Raw genomic sequence first — 20,658 nt, forward strand, 5'->3', positions numbered from 1 at the left:
CGCCAGTCTTGGGCCAAGATCCAGCCACTACTCAAGTAACAAGCCTTGGTTTGCCAGTCTTGGGACAAATTTTAGCCAGTACTCAAGCGACAAGTTTTGGCTGGTCAGTCGTGGGCCAAGATTCAACAGACATTTAATTGCCAAGCCTTGGTTTACCAGTCATGGGACAAATTTTAGCCAGTACTCAAGTAACAAGCCCTGGTTTACCAGTCTAAATAACAAATGGTACCTAAAAACCTCTGGCTACTATGTATAGTATAACAGCCTAGTGGATAAGACACTTGCCTAGCAGCCATGAAGGACCAGGTTCGAGACCTAGCAAATGCAAAAAAAATTAGTTTCATTGATCTACCTGATTTCTCTGTGTACAAATTTATTTCAATATATATGTCACCATCACGCACATGTCTACTAATATTTTTTTAAAATTAATTTTTAATAAGTATAGGTGCTTATTTAGCAACAGTCTTGGCACGATACTAGCTCTCGATATTGGGGCCATATTAAGATGCAGTCTTGGCACAACACTGTCACTCAAGCTTGGCTCGGTGTTATCATTTCGATGCTTAGATAGACTTGGACCAAGCTTGGATTTCAAGCTTTCGTTAATAAGTCTTGCGCCAAGCCTCGGCCAAACATGGGCCTATCGTTTTTTCCTATAAGCGAATACGTCATAATAAACAATGGATGTTCATATTGTCGATACTTATTCCTAAAACAAACAGAGTTATGAGCTATCTCCGATGACAACAGTTACATGGTCTCCATGGTCCGAAACGTTCCGTATCTCTAAGATACTGATCTCGAGAAAATAAATTTTGTTCTCGACATATTGGAAATAACGTTTTCGAGCTCTTTGAGGTTGAAAACAGCGAAAAGTTTAGGGGCTGGCCTGCAGGGTCAACCGAATTCCAGATTTTTTTTAGGCTTTTTTGAGTTAAAAGTATCATTTGTCAATTAATTACCCCCAATTACACTCGTAATTGTAATTGTTGACACTGATGCAGAAAAATTTTTAAAAACTAACTTTTCATTGACATCGAATTTAATTTTGTTAAAATATACACACCTATGTTAAGTTAATATAATAAATATATCAACTGAATGCGGTACTAATAAAATATTTATATATTTAAAACAATTTTTAGCTGAAAAAAATGACGGAATTTTTTTCCAACATTTAATTCTTCCTGAACTCTAATACCGATGATAAATGTTCGTTCGTCATAATATACACAGTTGAATACATAAATCATAGCATATATGTATATATTTATAAATATACATAAATTAATGTAGTTGTTTGTCTCCATATTTTATTTTTATTTTTACATAAATTTACTCATCGGCTCTACTTTAATTATTTTATATTAATTTTTTTTTGTGTGCTTGTGTGTGCGATGTAGCTTATGTACTCGAATGAAATTCACTGCAGACAAATAGGAATATGTCGAAAGGAATTCCACACGTTCATCTTTTAGTATTTTCGAGTAAGAGTTCAGTATTGAGTTGGAGGAGATGAAGGAACGCTGGGATTTCGACATTACCGAGTTAGTATAGAGTGATCGGTGAAAAACAAACGACCTCATAAAACCATATATATATATGTAAGTACGACCAGAGACTCGGAATAGAAAAAATGAAAATGATAAATAAATAAAAAAAAATTCATACGAAGGAAAAAAAAATTATATACTTTAGGGAAACTTAATAATTTTTTTATAGCGAAGGTTTCAATTAAACTTAAATTTATTGACTTGAAATTATCAATTAGAACCGCACATTTGACAATAATTTTTTTTTAAAGGAAAGTATCTGGTTTTTGTATAAACAAAAAAATTGAATGAGTAATGTGGGCAGATATAGACAAACAAAATTGAGCAAATGTTGTTTTTATTTTCATTGTGAGCGGAAATTTGAATAATTGGATCAAATAAAAAAAATTAATTTATTTGACACAGTACACTTGTTATCTCATCCATAAGCCAGTATACTTATTTCTTTGAATCGATCAAACTAATAACTAATAACTGATTAGATAATTTATTTTTTTTTTATCTTTATCTATCGCGTTTTATATATTTTTTTTTTTTTTTTTTGGCAAGAAGAAATTTTTCGTGATTTAATTTACTGATTATATCCCAGATTATTTCTGAGGCTCTTTCGATGTAAAATAATAGAAATAGAAATTACAGGAGGAAAAAAATTTTTTGAGCCCTAGACCCTCCACAGATCCATGTCGATGTCCATCTCCTCTATGGGTCAATCGGTATCTTTTTTTTCATTCTGAGTTTTAAATATGATCCCACACTATTTTTGAGGCTCTTTCAATGTAAAATGAATGAAAATACTAGAGAAAAAAAAATTTTTTCAGTCCAAGAACATTCACAGGATCATGTGCCTGGGTTGTGTTTGGATATACCCTTATCAGAAAAAACAATAGGCCCAAGCTTGGCCGAGGCTTGGCGCAAGGCTAAATTACTCTGGGGGAAGCTTGAAATCCAAGCTTGGCCCAAGTCTGTCTAAGCATCGAAATGATAACACCGAGCCAAGCTTGAGTGACAGTGTTGTGCCAAGACTGCATCTAAGTATTGGCCCAATATCGAGAGCCAGAATTGTGCCAAGACTGTTGCTGAATAAGCACCTATACCTATTAAAAATAAATTTAGAAAAAATATTAGTAGACATGTACGTGATGGTAACATAAAATGGAAATAAATTTGTACACAGAGAAATCAGGTAGATCGATGAAACTAATTTTTTTTGTATTTGCTGGGTCTCGAATCTGGTTCTTCATGGCTGCTAGGCAAGTGTCTTATCCACTATAGGCTGTTATGCTATTCATAGAAGCCAGAAGTTTTTAGGTACCGTTTGTCATTTAGACTGCTAAACCAGGGCTTGTTACTTGAATATTGGCTGAATCTTGGCTCAAGACTGGCAAACCAAGGGTTGTCAATTAAATGTCTGTTGAATCTTGGCCCAAGACTGGCCAGCCAAGGCTTGTCGCTCGAGTACTGGCTGAAATTTGTCCCAAGACTGGCAAACCAAGGTTTTTACTTGAGTATTGGCTGAATCTTGGCCCAAGACTGGCGAACCGAGGCTCGCTACTTGATCGTTGATCGGATCTCGGACCAACCTTTGGAGGCCGAGCCTAGGTAGCCCAGTATTGTGCCAAGACCGGTCCCGTTGTCCATATTTTTTTCCTACAAGGGATGTCCGCTGTGTGTCGATCGGTTAAAATTTTGTCATTCTGACTTCTGATTATCATCTTACATCATTTTTGAGGCTCTCCCAATGTCAAATAATAGACAACTAAAATTCACGTGTCACTCCTTACATATTTATTTCACCATACACTGTTGTGTAAATTTCGTATATTTTTATGCTGACTTCAGCCAATCAAATTTCTTTCGCTCAGAGATTCCTTCCTTCTCATGTACTTTTTTCACATTAAAGACGTTCAATGCCCAAATTAGTTTCACTTACCACCCAAATTGCCTTCAATATCATAATGTTTTGTCCGACTCCCACGAGTACATTCACTTCAAATCCCAGTATTCGTTCAATGATTAGATATACACGTATACGTGTACGTGTGTGCAGTAAAAGTATCTATGAGAATATTTATAAATAACTAAAGTGAAGTTGTATCGCACGACACTAATGATTAGATAGTAAACTGATTGTAATAATTGCAGAACAGCCGGCTAAGCAATCGAACTGCCATAACTGCACAGTACTTGTATTAGTAATACCGTCATATTACGTAGCACTAGCAAAATAAGTACAAGCAGTAGTAAAGTCAAGCTGCTAATAAAAGATTTATCGTTTTAAATTCTCTCTATAGAAGCATACATCTCACTTATATAAAATATACATGAACACATATATTTATACGCAGTATCCAATATCTAATATCTAATGTGAGATTTCACATCACAAATTGTCCTAATGCATGGCCATTATTTCGGAGCGTTTTAATTTTTTTTAAATCAAATAAATGTCAAAATAATCTACGAGCCGCAAGATAAATTCATTAGATACGTATATCTATATTATGTATGTAGAAATAATATTTTCAATTTCAATAGTCTGTAATCGGCGAAGCAATGAGCAACAATGTAAGTCTATGTCCCCTCGTAATTTAATATCTTGCAATTTAAATACGAACCTGGTAGTTATTTCAATGATTTCGTTGTTTAATATGCAGATATTTATTCAATGTAGGTGTTACTACTTTCCAGATTATAAATTACAATTCCGCATTACTTGCTTATTATTAAATACTTTTATTATTATTAAATTTATGTAAGGCGCATTAAGATTTAAATAAAATATCATATAAATGGTATTTTTTAATTTTAAATTTTTTCGTAATGGCAAATTTAATTTATTTAGTATATTCATTTATGGATGTATCAATTATATATATTTTTTATAACATTGGTAGTAATTTAGTGTCTCAAATGGTCTCCAACTAATTGCACTTTCATGTTAGCTTTTAATTACGGAATAAATTCTATTCATATTGAAGCTCTACACAAAAAAAATACACGATAACAAATTTCGGTGTAAAAATGGAGCCGGAGAATTTACACGGCCGTGTAGTGTGAAATAACGGTGTAAAATTCTCTCGGTATGAATTTTTCATCCGTGTAATTTTAACACAGTGTAATCTACTTCTTTAACACCATTCCGTGTTACTCATTATAATTTTGACTAACGAGCAACAAATGATCATTGAACATCTTTAACTACTTAATCAATAACGATATTAATAGTATTTAGATATTAAATAGTATTTTTAACATTCAAATATTTTAATTATTATTTTTCCTTAGCGCCAAATTATCATAAACTACACGCTTGACGGTGTAAAAATTTTTAATTTACACCGCCTAAATTTAACACGATATTTGGTGTAATTTTCACACTGAGTCATTTACACTACACCGGGTCCAAAAAATTTTTTACAGTAGAATTTTTTCGCGCGAAAAATTTTTACTCCCCCCCAAAAAAATTTTGCATTATAAATTAACAACAAAAATTTTTTTGAGGTGTAAACAAATTTTTTTGATGCAAGGAAAGAATTCTTGAGCCAAGAATTTTATTTTTTAGTCCCAAGAAAAATTTTGTCTTTAACTTCCAGCTCAAAATATTTCTTACGTCAAGAAATCCTTTTTTTCTGTGTATAAAATTTCTTAAATACACGACAAATTGACGTAATTTATTTTTAGATCGTCGATAAATTAATATAGTAGTGGAATTAAATCAAAAATTGTAATTTCACTCCGTCAAATTGTAATCATTGCATTCTCAAAATTTATTGAAGGGCTCAATAATTAACTTGGGTTTGTTTCTTTCGGTATTTTTTTTTTAAATCTAATGAATGTAAAATTTTTAACCGATTTAGTAGTTTTAGAAAAATTACTTTTTTTTTTTATTCTCAAATTAATTTATTTTACACTAAACACATTTTACTGTGGGTAAAATTCATAAATGTCATAAATAACAATAAATTTAAAAATAAACTTACCTGAAAATTTATCTAGTATTTGCAAAAAAATAAAACAACCCACACATATATGATATATGTTTTTATTTATTTTTACATTAAACAAAATTTTATCAACATTAAAAATAAAAAATTTCATATATTTGAATATTTGCGTGGCATATCCATACATCATACATCGCGAAATCATAATATACATTTATCCATATATATATGTATAGTATATAAAAAATAAATCGTAATCGCATAACATATAATGCAGTAAAAAAAATCCACAGCAACATCAAAGTGTGTGATGGCACATACGGTCACACGTAGATAAAAGAAACGCCTGTTTTTACGAGCTCGTAAAAGCCACTTCGGCCACACACAGAAAATAATATCGTAAGTAAAGGGAGTAGGGTGTGGTGGTCGCGTACGTTAAACTTACACACTACCATATATACGTTATATGCACCCGTAGTAATATTTAATAAAAAAAATTACTTCTCATTTTATTATTTTTTACTTCCATCGTAAAAGTTTTTCGCGATACAAAACGTCAGTTGAAAAAAATAACGAATAGAAAAAAAGTGTATGCGCAATTTAAAAAATTTTAAGTTTACGTATTTGTAATGCATCCCAAGTGGCATGTACCATATATATATGTATATATGTAGTAAATGGTTGTTATATAGACAGAAATTGGCTTGAGGTGGATTTGTTTTGGTTTTTAAAACTAGGCCGACGGGTCATTGGCCGCACACGTCCCACTCTGTGTCGTGTATCTTTTTCTCGCGACTCGTGTTCCCTTCTCTTGCGTCACTTTATGCCAATATCTATAGATATATTCATATATGTGTTAATCTTATACATATATATACATGTGACTACTCTTCTTTCTCTTACTATCTACACGTGCGATTCATACCTTGCAACATATATATAGTAGTAAACAAAATTAATTTCAGTAAATAAAAATTACATGAAAAAAATTACATGTGTATATATGTATATGTATATATATATTTATTTTTTTTTTTTTGAAATTTGGGGGATTATCTTCTTAGAGTTATTTATGAGGTTTTAATCTAAATTTAATTTGAATAAAAAAATTTTATGGGATAAAGATGGTGAGAAAAATTCTTTCATATGTATATAAATAAATATATAGCTAATATATTAATAAATTTTTGCGAGTAACATTTGTTAGCTCGGACTTCCGTATTTTACTTAAAATAAAATTTAAATATTCAATTGAAAATTACAATTTTTGAATTTCAAAAATATCTAATTCCAGTCACATTTTTTTTTTTTCGTCATATATATATCAGCGAAGCTCAAAAAAAATGATTTCACACAAGTTCAAAACTTTTGAAAATAATTAATTTAAAAAAAAAAAAAAATTATTTTGAAAATTGAAGTTTGCATTCAAATTTTTTTATTTAATTATTTTACTCACATCTTATTTGACCAGAAATAATTTTATGACTACATATATATATTCATATATATGTATTTTTTTTTTAAATATTAAAATAAATTATTATCCTAATAAATTTTTCTAAACTAAAAAAAAATTACAAAATAAAAAAAAAAACTTGGCATGCAAAACTGAATGAATAAAAACTAAAAGTTGCTTAAAATTCGTCGTATAAAAAAATATAAAAATAATTCATTATAAAAGATTGTATATTATATATAAATGGGTTCATTTAAATTAATGGCGAGTCGTGTCTAGTCTGCCATACACACCCACATATTAAAACAAAACTAAAAAAAGTTCTATGTGCTTAGCATCTTTTAATATCTAGACATCACATAAATATATAAATATACATATATATATATATAAAGTGGCTAACAAGCTTTTATTATATAACAGCATTATGAACAAAACAGACGGAACAATCGATTGCAAGTGAAGATAAACTTCATTTAACTCAGCTCTCAATGGAAAAATCATTTTGTTTATTCTATTCATATAAATTTATATATATTTTATAATAAGTTGGTACATGGAGAATTAAATTGGAAAGTTCAATGGTAATAAATATTGAAGCGAGGAAAAATATATGAACTGAAGTGTAGGATAAGTTATGGATAAAAAAAAAGGAGTGTATCAAAGGAGTTGTTGTATTTTATTAATATAAGTAAAGATAAAAAAATATATGAAAAATGTTAAAAGGAAACGGGATTGCCACGCGGAAGTAAAAGGATGATAATCGCATTATGGGTAGCTGTGAAGTGTGGCGAAGCATTTTTGCTTCGTCGACAAGTTTTACGTGTGCGTATATATATATACATGTATATATATATTGTATCTGTACTGTGAGAATAAATAAAACAAGCCCTCTTGACATATTGCACATTTCCAACCGCCAAAAGCCCTTTACTTTACCCACATCCAGTTCTTGGTTTTTAATTTTTTTATTTAAACCAACGGTGACTTACATTTATTACTAAACACTTGGATTCTTTGTCCTCTTCAATTTTCTTTAGCTCTTAATCCACTAGAGTTTGGTTCAAGTCGGAGTATTAAAATTATAAAAAATTGCAAACTTTTTTTTATTTATTTATTATTATTATTATACAATTGAAAATTTGGAACTTAATTTATTATAAAAAATTTTTAGAGTAGCGACCAATAAATAGAAGACCCCCAATAAGTCACCGAAATATACTTTTATAAATTTCACCGTAAACTTTTTGAAAATTTCCATAAAAATTAGCGGATTTCTGATTAAAAAATGTCTGTAAAAAATTATCAAAATTTTGAAACCGGGAGTCTATTAAATATTTACTCCATTCACTGGAATATGAAATTTTTCTCAGTTTTTCATATATTTTTCCTATCCCATTTTTTTGAATTTCCTATGAATTTTCATGTGTTAGTAACACAAATTTGAAAAAGTTATAAATATTCTGCACTAAAAAAAGGATTTCTTGGCTCAAGAAAAGTTTTTCTCACCCCCAGAAAATTTTAATTTCCAATTCATAATCCAAAAATTTTCTTGGGGCGAATAAAAATTTTTTGCACCAACAATTCCTTTTTTTCAGTGTAGAATATTAACGAAAAATTACTTTATCATCCATTTATTGGTCAACTTACCCTAGAATATAAAAAAATTTATTTAAAAAAATTACATGTTCAATTATTATGCAAATCATCATTTAATTTCCATACTTCCCTTAAAAAAATTAAAAAAAAAAAAAACGGACATACTTAATCAATATACGGAACATTAAAAAACCTTATAGGTAGATATAAATATATAACAAAAATATATAGCGGTCGGACTGTCAAAGTCCATTGGTTCACATGATGCATAATGCATGAACCACATATCGTCGATACATACGATTATATTTTATTGCCTTTACTTATATTAAACGTTTTATATACAAAGTAAAAACTTATCCTCTATATTTTTCCCTCCTATGCTTCAACCTTCTGTTCGTATTGCCAAACTGCTTAATGCTCTAAGTTCAACTTCATCCAACTTCCCTCTGTTTTTACCATAAAAAAAAAAAAAAAAAAAAAAAAAAAAAAAAAAAAAAATACCCAACCGATTTTCGTATTTTTTAGTTTAGTTTAGTATCCCCACTGTATTGTATATATCGTAAAAGGGGATCATTTTAATTAAACAACCGCTCACATGTCACGTTTAGTGAAAACGACGAAACGATCGTGTCGAAAATTGCCAGCCAGGTGAATTTTTTATTCGTCAACTTGTGTGCATGCAACCTGAAAATTAATTACTACATTTTAAACTCATCTTCAGATAAACACAAATATAAATATATACTATATATATTTTTTTTTTAAACCAATATAAATATTTTATGTTTATGTTATTATTCAAAATACTGTTATTACACTAATTGTTTTTATTATTTCTGCCAATTATCATCATTTTGAGTTATTTAAATAAATATATATGTGATTTGATATTTTATATTTACAAAAATTTTTTAAATCTATAATTATTTTTTTAATGAATGTGAATGTAGCAGACATAAAATAATTTTATGACTATAAATAAATAGAGTAAATAATTTAAAAAATAATATTTACACGGAAAAAAATTTACTGTTGCTGCAACAGGAGGCATTCATGTTGCAGCGACAGAAAAAAAACCTGTTGTTGCGGCTTAATAGTAAAATATAATTACACAGTAAAAAATGTTGTCATTGCGTCAAAAAACTTTGTGTTAAAAATTTAACACTTTCATGTGTACATTTAACATTTATTCTGTTAAATCAACCCAAAAAAGTGTTAAATATTTAACACAAAAATTTTTAACACTAAGTTTTTTGACGCAATGACACAACATTTTTTACGGTGTAACTATATTTTACTATTAAGTTGCAACAACAGGATTTTTTCCTGTTGCTGCAAAATGGCTGCCTCCTGTTGCAGCAACAGTAAATTGTTTTCCGTGTATAAAAAATGCACTTATTAATTTCAAAATTTTTTAAATGCGCATTTTTAAAAATTTTATTTTATTAATTATTTACTCTATTTATTAATAATTTAAAATTTGTCTGATGTCTGTTACATTCACACTCATATCTGTTAAAATTTATCTTTTCACTGAAGGTGAAAAAACAATTTTTTTATAAATTTTCAATGCTCCCAAAATCTCAAAAAATTTTGAAAAAAAAATTATACGGTAGCAAACTTAATTCAAAAATTTTTCTATCAAATGTTAGTGGCAGTGTCCGAAAATTCCCATAAAAATTTTTTCGTTTATATTTAAAAAAAAAATCACACAATATGTCGGCTGCCCAATTTCAAAACACAGTAAAGGAAAATTTTTCAAAATCTATATTTTAGTATTTTTAGTTCTAGTGGACTCTTGTAAACATGATTCAATACATACTTTAAATAAAAATTTTATTCTTGTTAGTTACTGTTTTTTAAAATTAGGCAGCCGACGTTAGTCCGAATAAAAAATATAACCCGAAAAAAAAAAAAAACTTCAAACTTTTAAAAAATAATGATACAATTTAAAATGATTTAGAAAAAATATGAAAATTATTTTACTAAAACTCGGTACCCCATTTTCCCTCACCCTCCCCCTGTATTATTTTTTTCACTCAATAATACACAAAAAAAAAAACCAACTTATCTTAGAAGCACTTAATCATGATCCACCGATGTATGATAATCCCAAGTCCTCGAAAAATAATTCCTTGCCTTATGTAATTCAATAAATCACGTTATCACAATCACCCGGAACTCCAGCACTTGTACTTACATATACCAGTCCCAGTAGCTGCACATGTGAGTCGACACACCATCGGAAATGCGTAAAAAAAAGCTTGAGAATAAAATAAAATAAAAAAAACAGACAGAGAGAAAACTAAAACCAGAGATAAAGATAAAGATAGAGATAGAGGTGAAGAGAAGGACAGAAAAAGTTGCAAAAAGAGGAACCCATACGGCATATATTGAAGTATAAGTAAAGAGGGGTCGACATAAAGAAAGGAAATAGACCTAGGGGTAGTTTGGCAGTCGTTTAGGGTGAGTCATTGCGGGACACACGAGTTTCCGTAGGCCCGTGTGGCGTCACTGTGGTGTCGAGCACGTGAGTAAGACGATAAACGACGTAACAAAGAAACTTACATTAAATTACATCACGACTTGTACCCACACCCAGCAGTAATGCGCACTCTTATCTAAAAACTTTTTAAAAATATATGTATAATTTATTTTATTTTATGGGACCGCCGTTAAATCACTTCTCTGTTTCTTTCTCTACCGAAAAAGTATCAGCTGCAGTATGTATATATTTATTTTATATTAATATACAATGTGATACTGGCTAGTAGTAGCAAAGACAAAGGAAAGGAATCACAGATGGTTGCTGAAGACCCACTGGCCCACTTCTACTCGGTTACCATCCCTCTGAATGCATCCTACTGCACTACACCCCGACCTCCACCTGCTCTGTGACGTCACACTAGACTCGACCACCCACGCGCAACCCCTTCGCAGGCTTCTCCCCTACCACTTTTACTATTTCTCCTCGGTCTCACTCCTTCCTCTACTCTATCCGTGGAAATTTACCCCTACACATTTCACTAAGAGGAGAGTAGACCATCAATTTTCTTTGTCCTGTCAAAATATTCCCTTTGGTTCGATCGGGTGATGAAAGGGAAAAAAAAGAAAATTTGCTACGGTTCAGGTAAAAAAAAAATAAAAAATAATCTTGGTCTGGGTTAGGTTTTATTGAGAATTTTCACGGCACTTGTCGTCACTTTATGATTAATTGTTTTCGTTAGTTCAGACAAACTTTGGTATTTATTTATTCATTTTGATGGGGGTCGATAATATTTTTATTTACATCTTGATAAATATTTATTAGCTTTTTTTTTTAATACCAGCAAAAGTTGAGTGGGATTTTTTTTTCTGTTATTAAATAAATTTTTTAGTGCCGTCGAAATTTCGGGAGCAAGTTGCCGCTTATTAGATAGTGGCGCTACCTAGGGTTGGAATTTTATACATTTTCAGTAAATATTAAAATAAAATTTATTTTATCGGAACTTTTGTCCTCATTTTTCACTTTATTTGCTTATCAAAATTTTGATTTTTTGCCATTGTGCCCCAGATACTTAAAATCGCTCTTAAAATTTCGAGTAAACACTTAATTTTTGTATAAAAAAATTCAAAATTTTTCCCGCCAAATATCGGGTCATTTCGCTATCCGGTTTTTTAAAAATTTCCACTCATTCATTTTTTTTTCAATTAAAAAACAAATATTGACATTCTGTAGACTGAAAAAAAAAAAATTATTAATGAATGTCAGGTCTGAATTAATTAAAAACCGTAATTAAAAATAAAAATCCTAAACCAATAAACGTATAAAGTAAATAAACAGCTAAAAGTAAATGATTTTCCATTCTACTACGCCCTACATTTAAGAATCTTCTGGTGCAGCCCTTTTAGGACTCATAACCGAGTTTACGACAAAGAGACAAAGAGAGGCTCCTAAATTAGAGGCACACTTTTGGCTCAATTCCCTCATACTGTTACTACTACTACTGCTTCTGTCACAGTAGTACACTGAAAAAAATAATCGCTAGCTGCTAGCGATTTTTTTCTTTAGCAGCTAGCGATTTTTAATCGCTAGCTGCAAGCGATTATTTCGCTAGCTGCTAGCGATTTTTTCTTTAGCAGCTAGCGATTTTTAATCGCTAGCTGCAAGCGATTATTTCGCTAGCTGCTAGCGATTTTTTCTTTAGCAGCTAGCGATTAAAAATCGCTTGCTGCAAGCGATTATTTCGCTAGCTGCTAGCGATTTTTTCTTTAGCAGCTAGCGATTAAAAATCGCTTGCCGCAAGCGATTATTTCGCTAGCTGCTAGCGATTTTTTCTTTAGCAGCTAGCGATTAAAAATCGCTTGCTGCAAGCGATTATTTCGCTAGCTGGAAGCGATTTTTTCTTTAGCAGGGAGCGATTAAAAATCGCTTGCTGGAAGCGATTTTTTCGCTAGCTGGAAGCGATTTTTTCTTTAGCAGGTAGCGATTAAAAATCGCTTGCTGGAAGCGATTTTTTCGCTAGCTGGAAGCGATTTTTTCTTTAGCAGGTAGCGATTAAAAATCGCTTGCTGGAAGCGATTTTTTCGCTAGCTGGAAGCGATTTTTTCTTTAGCAGGTAGCGATTAAAAATCGCTTGCTGGAAGCGATTTTTTCGCTCGCTGATAACGATTTCTTTACTAGCAGATTACACATTTGTTCCTTGTATAAAAAAAGGTAAGCATTGGTATAACTCGAAAATAAAACAAATATTGTTTTTATCATTAAAATGATTTATAAATATACATATTCATATATGTTTATACATATATATAAATATAAATTTATATATTCATATATATACACACACATATATATATATATATATATATATATATATACATATATATATATATATATATATATATATATATATATATATACAGAAAAAATATACAGAAAAAATTTTTTTTCATTAGTTCCATTCACTATCTTATTATTTTCAACATTTAGTAGTTTGTCATCATCAGTATCATGATTGCCATCTTCATCATTATCATTATCCGTACCATAGGATACATTTCTTTGTGGTGTAAATAATCAACTTAGCCCACCAGTTTGAGATTCATGAATTTATTTCTCTGCTTGAATACCATCATCACCTTCAGTGTTCATTTAAGTGGAAATTTAATTATACAATGACCAGTAATTAAATTTAAATCAAATGTCTAGTCGCCACATAGTATTCTTCTTTTTTCTTAACTAATAAACAAGGTACTACGTCGGGTAATGTATTTATTTCTTTCATCATATTTGATTCAGAACTGATACAGACACAAAATGCATGATAGTGCTCATCAAAGAATTTTGATTGCATTGAATACATTAGGAATGATAATTTGCCATTCACAGAAAAAATTTCATCTATTTTTCCAAACAGCGGATCATTATTATCAGTAACGTCAACGAAAACAACTGTATTTTTTTGATACTTTTGACCACTTATAGAGATATGTTTATAACATTCAAAGTCATAATCAACAGTAGCTGGAAAGTATGTTTTTTTTATTTCAGAATAATCTCCTTGTTTCTTAGGGCCGAAAGAGATGTTGTTGGAAAAATCTGAAGAAATTATGGTACTTGTCATCTTCAGTTGATCTTTAACAGCGATAGTATATAGTAAATTTTTTGTGCAACATGTAGCATTCGCAATTGCTTTTATTTCTCGATTTCTAGACTCACATCTCATACTCCAACAATGCACCAAAGGACCATTTTGAAGCATCAGACGTCCATAATGAGTCATATTATGGGATTTAATTGTTAATGGCCCAACAAATTCGATGTATAATGTATTATATTCTTTAACAAGGTCATCTAATACAATCGCGTGATCGCGGAGTAATTTGGGCGCTGTAATAATATCAACGATTTGACGCAATTTTAAATATAACTTCCAAACACTATTATTTCTTGGTATTAAATCGCCTATCATAAGCCCAAAGTAGCGAATGAAACAAGTCATTTCAGACGCTGACATTTTTATCATATTTTTGTTGGATATATTTTCGAGTTTCATAACCGGAGGTTTGTTGCTTGTTTCTAATAATCCATACTGAAAGGTTTCCATTCTATTAACTAGTATATCATAAGTTAATAGTGAGTCAATAAAAATCAATCTGTATAATATCATTGACATTGAGTAATTACCGGAACCTTCAAACACATCATGCATTATATCAACAGATTCATTTTTACAAACGTGGAAATGGTTTTCTTGGTTGAAAATGCACTTTTCTTTAATTCCAGTTAAACTTACGTCATTCGTTTCAATATCTTCCTCGTAGTTTTCTACTGTACGCAGTAATTGTTTGTCTTCAATAATCGCTTTTTGTAAAACTGAATTTTTCATGCAACACATTCTACATGGATAATGTGCAGAAAAAGATTCAACGAATCCAAGAACTCCATTTAATCCTAAATTATCTCCCAAAATTAATGTACACTCGAAGTAAATTTTTCTTTTTACATTATCAACTATTATTTCAATTCCATCAGTTTGCAATAATTTTATATCATCAAGTAATTTTTTAAATATCCGTTTATTAGTGAAGATTTTTCGGTCATTACTATAAAAAAGAGTTGCTAAAAATATAGAATCTAATCGTGATACGATATGAGTTGGCAAACATGGAATCGTTGCGTAAGTTACACCAATTTTATTTCGACCAGCATGACTTCCCAATGGATTTTTCGTTTCTAGATCATCATAAAAAATATTCATTGGTAGAAATAATTTATTTTCATGTGACGCAGATAAATTTTCCCATAAACTACCTTGAACTATATTTGCTAAAATTTTTTTTTCTTTTCGCAACATGGTCATATTATTTACTACTTGGGAAAAAACACCAGGAATTTGAAAAAATAAAGTGAGTTTCGGTGCGAGTGGCATATGGATGGCATAAACATCTTCATTATTTACATAAACCAATCCATCTTCCGATGTTCTTTCGACGTTAGCTTGACCAATAACAAACTTTTCAGGTGTTATAAAGCATCCCATTCTTCTATATAATGCAAATCTTAAATGCTCCGATGAAACCGGCTCAAATAACTTTTTACTGTAATTCAAAGTAGCCTTCACATCGTTTACAATGTTTATATTGCATTTATTTTCAAGAAGTGAAGATATTTGTTGGTCAAGAGAAGGAATTAATATATCACGAATAAATTCCTGGATGTAATCTATCACCTTTTGAACCACGTTACGCGGAATAAGATTGTTACCGTATAAATCCAAAGTAAATTTGATAATTTTAATCCTGATCTCATCTGCAGATGCCATTATGTTACAGTTTTTTTTTATTTTTAGTTATATTTAAAAATTGATAAAAATTATCTACCAATAAAATATCAAAACCAATAGTGTTTGATCTTCAATTTATTTAACATTTAAGATTACTAATTAAATTATACACTGAGCTATAACTATGTTTTTCATTAAATTCATAAATAAAATTTGCGAGAAAAGTCCAAACTTGTCTGCATTCAGCTGTGTACTCTGCATTTAAGCTATAATAAAATTTAAAACAGCTATCAATGGCTTCTTCAGGGGAATCAAAATTGTATTTGGTATTATTTATATGCACTGATGACGACACTAAATTGTTGATCGGCCCAGAGATAACAACATATGGTTGTACACTTAAGTTGTATTTTTCGCAAATTTTAGTTCTTTCGTTTTGATAAAATATCAGCTCATCTTCTGTCTGTAATAAAATTAAAACATTATTAAATTTAATTAAAAAAATATAATGGTTTGCATTAATATCAGATAAAAAACGCCACAAAAGTGTATCTTTGCCGAAAAAACTATCGAAAAGAAATCACGATTTATAAAAAAAAAAGTTATAAAAACAATTTCTAGCACCTATAATGCCCAGATAGCTAGTTGAGCTCAAGAAATAATCATATTGAGTGCAAATGTGACGTTAAATTAAAATAAATATTTTACGTAAATATGAGATTGAAAATTGAGTAACAAAGATGGACTTCAGTAAGAGTTCCCCAGATTACCACAATTTGAGCTTAAAAGTTGAAATGAAACTTTTGACATCTTATCTACGTACGCGTTGAATTACATATAAAGTTTCACATCAAATAGCAGCCTTAACTTTATGTCAAATTTACGTTTACATAACGTTCAGAGAAGCAAAATATTTTAACTGTTATTTTTTTAGTGTGATGTATGGCATCGTGACGTTAAAAGTTTCATTTTAATTTTTGAGCTAAAGCTCTGGTTTTCTAGATATATATATATATATATATATATATATATATAAATAAATATATATATATATATATTTACTTCAATATGGAGTAAAAATGATTTCTGGGTGTCTTCTTTCTCTGGTCTCCAATGTTCCCCAGGTTTTTTTGACTTTATGTTCACTGTCGTGAAAAGTAAAGGCAATAATAAAAGAGCAAGAAGCGATTGGTGACCTGAAATGATACAATAATTGAAAAGTTATTTTTTAACTATTCAATTTTTTATCTTTTCTTAAATGGCTAAAAGAAGTTGAATCAATAAGGAAATAAAATACGAAAATATCAAACAAACCACACCTGACTCATTTAAACGACTATATTTTGATATACACATTTTTGCTTCGGCAAATTTTTTTTTTTTGGCAATATTAATGATTTTAGGTGCAATTACTGGCCATTTTAAATAAAATTTATCTACTTTATCAGGGTAAATTGAATCAAAGTCTTGTAGTAACTGAAAAAAAATTCCGTAAATAAATTCTTAATTTATCGTCTTCTCAAAAAAAATAAACATTCTTTGATGATTATTTACCAATTTATATCCTTCTGAATGTTTTAAGCACTCGAAGGTATTAAAATATTGTTCAATTGACTTGTTTTTGAAATGGTGTCGCTTATCAATTGTCTTTATCCATTTATCCATAATTTCATCAAATGGCTCTAAATTATTTTGGAGCCATTCAATGTTATCATCCACTAAGTCGGCAGATTCACTTTCAGCTAAAATTAATTTTATAAATTATAATTTATTTCCAGTAATATTATTTATGAATTTATACGAAGTTATTATTTCAACCAACTCATTTGCACTGGTTTGTTGTTATTCAATAGATCTTTCGGCATCATATCTAATACATTCAATTCTCTTCTTGTATTATTATATTTAGAGTATAATGAACCAGAAGCTCTAATGACTATGCCACCATCGTTTATTGTTCGAGGAATATAATAGATTTCTCGCAACTCAGTAGGGAAAAGTTCAATAATTTCATTGGCCAAATGAACAAATCTCTCTTCATTTATTCTACACAGAAAAAAAGGATTTCTTGGCACAAGAATTTTTTACTCGCCCCAAGAAAATTTTTTTCCAGCCCAAGAAATTTTTTGCATTATGAATTGAAAACAGAAATTTTCTTACGGCAAGAATGAATTTTCTCAAAGCAAGAGAAAACTTTTTGAGTCAATAAATTTTTTCTCGTACCAAGCAAATTTTTGTGTTCAATTTATAATACAAAAAAATTCTTGCGCCTAGAAATTTTTTTTTTCTGTGTACATTAAAACATAAATTCATCAAGCTATTATTTTTTTAAATCGTGTGAGCTCAAATGAGTTAGGATTTTTTTTTCTTTTGATTGAATGAGATTTAAATTATTAATCAATTTGTTTTACTTGTAATTTTCATTATCGTCGAATTCTCCAAAAATAATGAGCTCGCAAAGATTATTGCGATCAACTGTTTTTGTTGACTCATATTTTCTTAAAATCATTTTTCCTTTCAAACTTGAGTTTAAAAATGTTCGTAGAGTTAATCTATTGATAGCTATAAAAATAATCAGAGGATGTATAAAAAATACAGTGGTCCAATAAAACTTTTCTTTTTTTTGACCACTCTAATAGATGGTTATAAGATTATTCAGGTTGGCTTACATTGACGTGGTAGAGGATTAGTTGGGACGTTCAGGAAAGAATTATTAGGAGGTTGGAGTTGACTCAGACGTCGTGATAGTCCATTCACTTCTATGTCATCTCCGTCAAATTCTCTGTTTTCATTATTTTTGAAAGCTTCGTATTTTTTTTTAAATTTCACTCTCCAGCCCCATCGAGGAATAATGTTATTTATTGCATCATTATCCAATGCTTTAAATGCTTCTTCATCAATTTTCTCCTCTACGGTAAATAGTAAAAAACAAAATTTCAAATAAACAATTTTGATGTCAATCAGATATAAAGATGATTACTGAGTATTGACAGGTGTGGTTATCAGTTGAATTACTATTAGAATCATTACAAACTAGTAAATAAATAATAAAGTTAAGCGTAAGGAGTAAGGGAAAAGACCTAGTACTCGATCCGGGAACTAGTACTCGATTACTTCATGTATTTGTATAACTATATTTACTAAATATAGATATACAAATACATGAAGTAATCGAGTACTAGTTCCTTGATCAAGTACTAGCTCTCTTACTTTATATGCTATTGGAACACAAATTACCTTCAAAAATTTGAAGTAAATCTTCAAGATTCCATCGTCGTAAAATATCACTGACAAACTCATCCATGTATCAAAATATATTATAATCCAATAAAATTGAATGATTGTTAATTAGAGGTAATATTTAATCTTTATAGTCAATAATCACAACACAACAACACTTAAGTCACATGTATATTATTGAAAAACAATCAACTCAAATACATAAGCATTGTTCTTAACAACACTTAAGATGAATAACATAAATGATTAATTATTAATATAATAAACTGTTAATTTCACACTGGAACTGAATTAAAAACAAATATTGGAGCAGAGAAAACAGAGTAACCTGTTTGTAATTGTAAACAAAACAAATGTGCACGAGAGACAAGTACCGACTGGTAGTTATATTGTGACTTTATAATGACGACACCTAGCGGAGAAAAAAGTCAATAAGCAATGCAGGCGGAAACACGTTTAAATTCCTAAATTAATTACCTCAGGCACAATATATACTTGACAAAAGTATATTAAAATGACTAATTTATGATTGATAACAAAACATCAATAGCTTCTAAATCATAAAAATATTTCAATTCGTGAAAAATGGTGAAACGACTTAGATAAAAAAAAACATATACAATGTAAAACATTCTGAGTCCGCGGTGTAATGTGAATGATTTGTCGTCAAAATTTTCAACACCGACAGTATAAAAGTTACAAGACGTCCAGTGTTAAATTTTTGGCCGTATAAATAAGAACGATCACACTACCAATGGTGTTAATATTAAACGTTTTTGTTAGTAAGATAATTATTTACACGTCTGTATATAAATGTATATGTGTATAAATATATATGTATATATATATATAAATATATATGTATATATATATATAAATATATATGTATATATATATATAAATATATATATATATATATATATATATATATATATATATATAAATATATATAAATATATATAAATATATATATATATATATATATATATATATATATATATATATATATATATATATATATATATATATATATATATATATATATATATATATATATATTTATATATATTGATATATATTTATATATATATATATTTAGATATATATATATATATGAATATATAAATATACAAATATAAATTTTTATATATGTATAAATATATATAAATATGTATATTTATAAATTTATTTAAATGATAAAAACAGTATTTTTAATCGCTCCCTGCTAAAGAAAAAATCGCTTCCAGCAAGCGATTTTTAATCGCTACCTGCTAGCGAAAAAATCGCTTCCAGCAAGCGATTTTTAATCGCTACCTGCTAGCGAAAAAATCGCTTCCAGCAAGCGATTTTTAATCGCTCCCTGCTAAAGAAAAAATCGCTTCCAGCTAGCGAAAAAATCGCTTCCAGCAAGCGATTTTTAATCGCTACCTGCTAGCGAAAAAATCGCTCCCAGCTAGCGAAAAAATCGCTTCCAGCAAGCGATTTTTAATCGCTCCCTGCTAAAGAAAAAATCGCTTGCAGCAAGCGATTTTTAATCGCTAGCTGCTAAAGAAAAAATCGCTAGCAGCTAGCGAAATAATCGCTTCCAGCAA

General features: G+C 29.5%; 1 protein-coding gene and 1 long non-coding RNA gene across 2 annotated transcripts in view; one reads left to right on the top strand and one right to left on the bottom strand.

The window, feature by feature from the left end:
• Positions 1 to 20,658, top strand: part of LOC130672307 (uncharacterized) — a 123,370-nt gene that overhangs the window by 14,608 nt on the left and 88,104 nt on the right. The gene's annotated exons all lie outside the window — the stretch shown is intronic.
• Positions 15,840 to 19,567, bottom strand: LOC130672302 (uncharacterized). Its single transcript, XM_057476796.1, has 8 exons — positions 19,064 to 19,567; positions 18,496 to 18,735; positions 18,238 to 18,388; positions 17,649 to 17,872; positions 17,381 to 17,568; positions 17,146 to 17,302; positions 16,889 to 17,022; positions 15,840 to 16,289 (listed from the first exon to the last, which is right to left on the bottom strand). Exons 1-8 carry the CDS (start codon positions 19,128 to 19,130, stop codon positions 15,966 to 15,968), a joined length of 1,485 nt encoding a protein of 494 aa, XP_057332779.1. The 5' UTR covers positions 19,131 to 19,567; the 3' UTR covers positions 15,840 to 15,965.

This window comes from Microplitis mediator, chromosome 7 (genome assembly GCF_029852145.1).
Source record: "Microplitis mediator isolate UGA2020A chromosome 7, iyMicMedi2.1, whole genome shotgun sequence".
Taxonomy (NCBI): Eukaryota; Metazoa; Arthropoda; class Insecta; order Hymenoptera; family Braconidae; genus Microplitis; species Microplitis mediator.

What these genes read in the sequence shown, in the direction of transcription:
- LOC130672302 (XM_057476796.1), bottom strand. Translation starts at nt 19,130, where the DNA reads ATGGATGAGTTTGTCAGTGATATTTTACGACGATGGAATCTTGAAGAT. An exon ending in GACGATAATGAAAATTACAA is followed by an intron (nt 17,873 to 18,237) that starts GTAAAACAAATT and finishes TTTTCTGTGTAG; the next exon opens with AATAAATGAAGAGAGATTTG. An exon ending in ATTCAGAAGGATATAAATTG is followed by an intron (nt 17,303 to 17,380) that starts GTAAATAATCAT and finishes ATTTTTTTTCAG; the next exon opens with TTACTACAAGACTTTGATTC.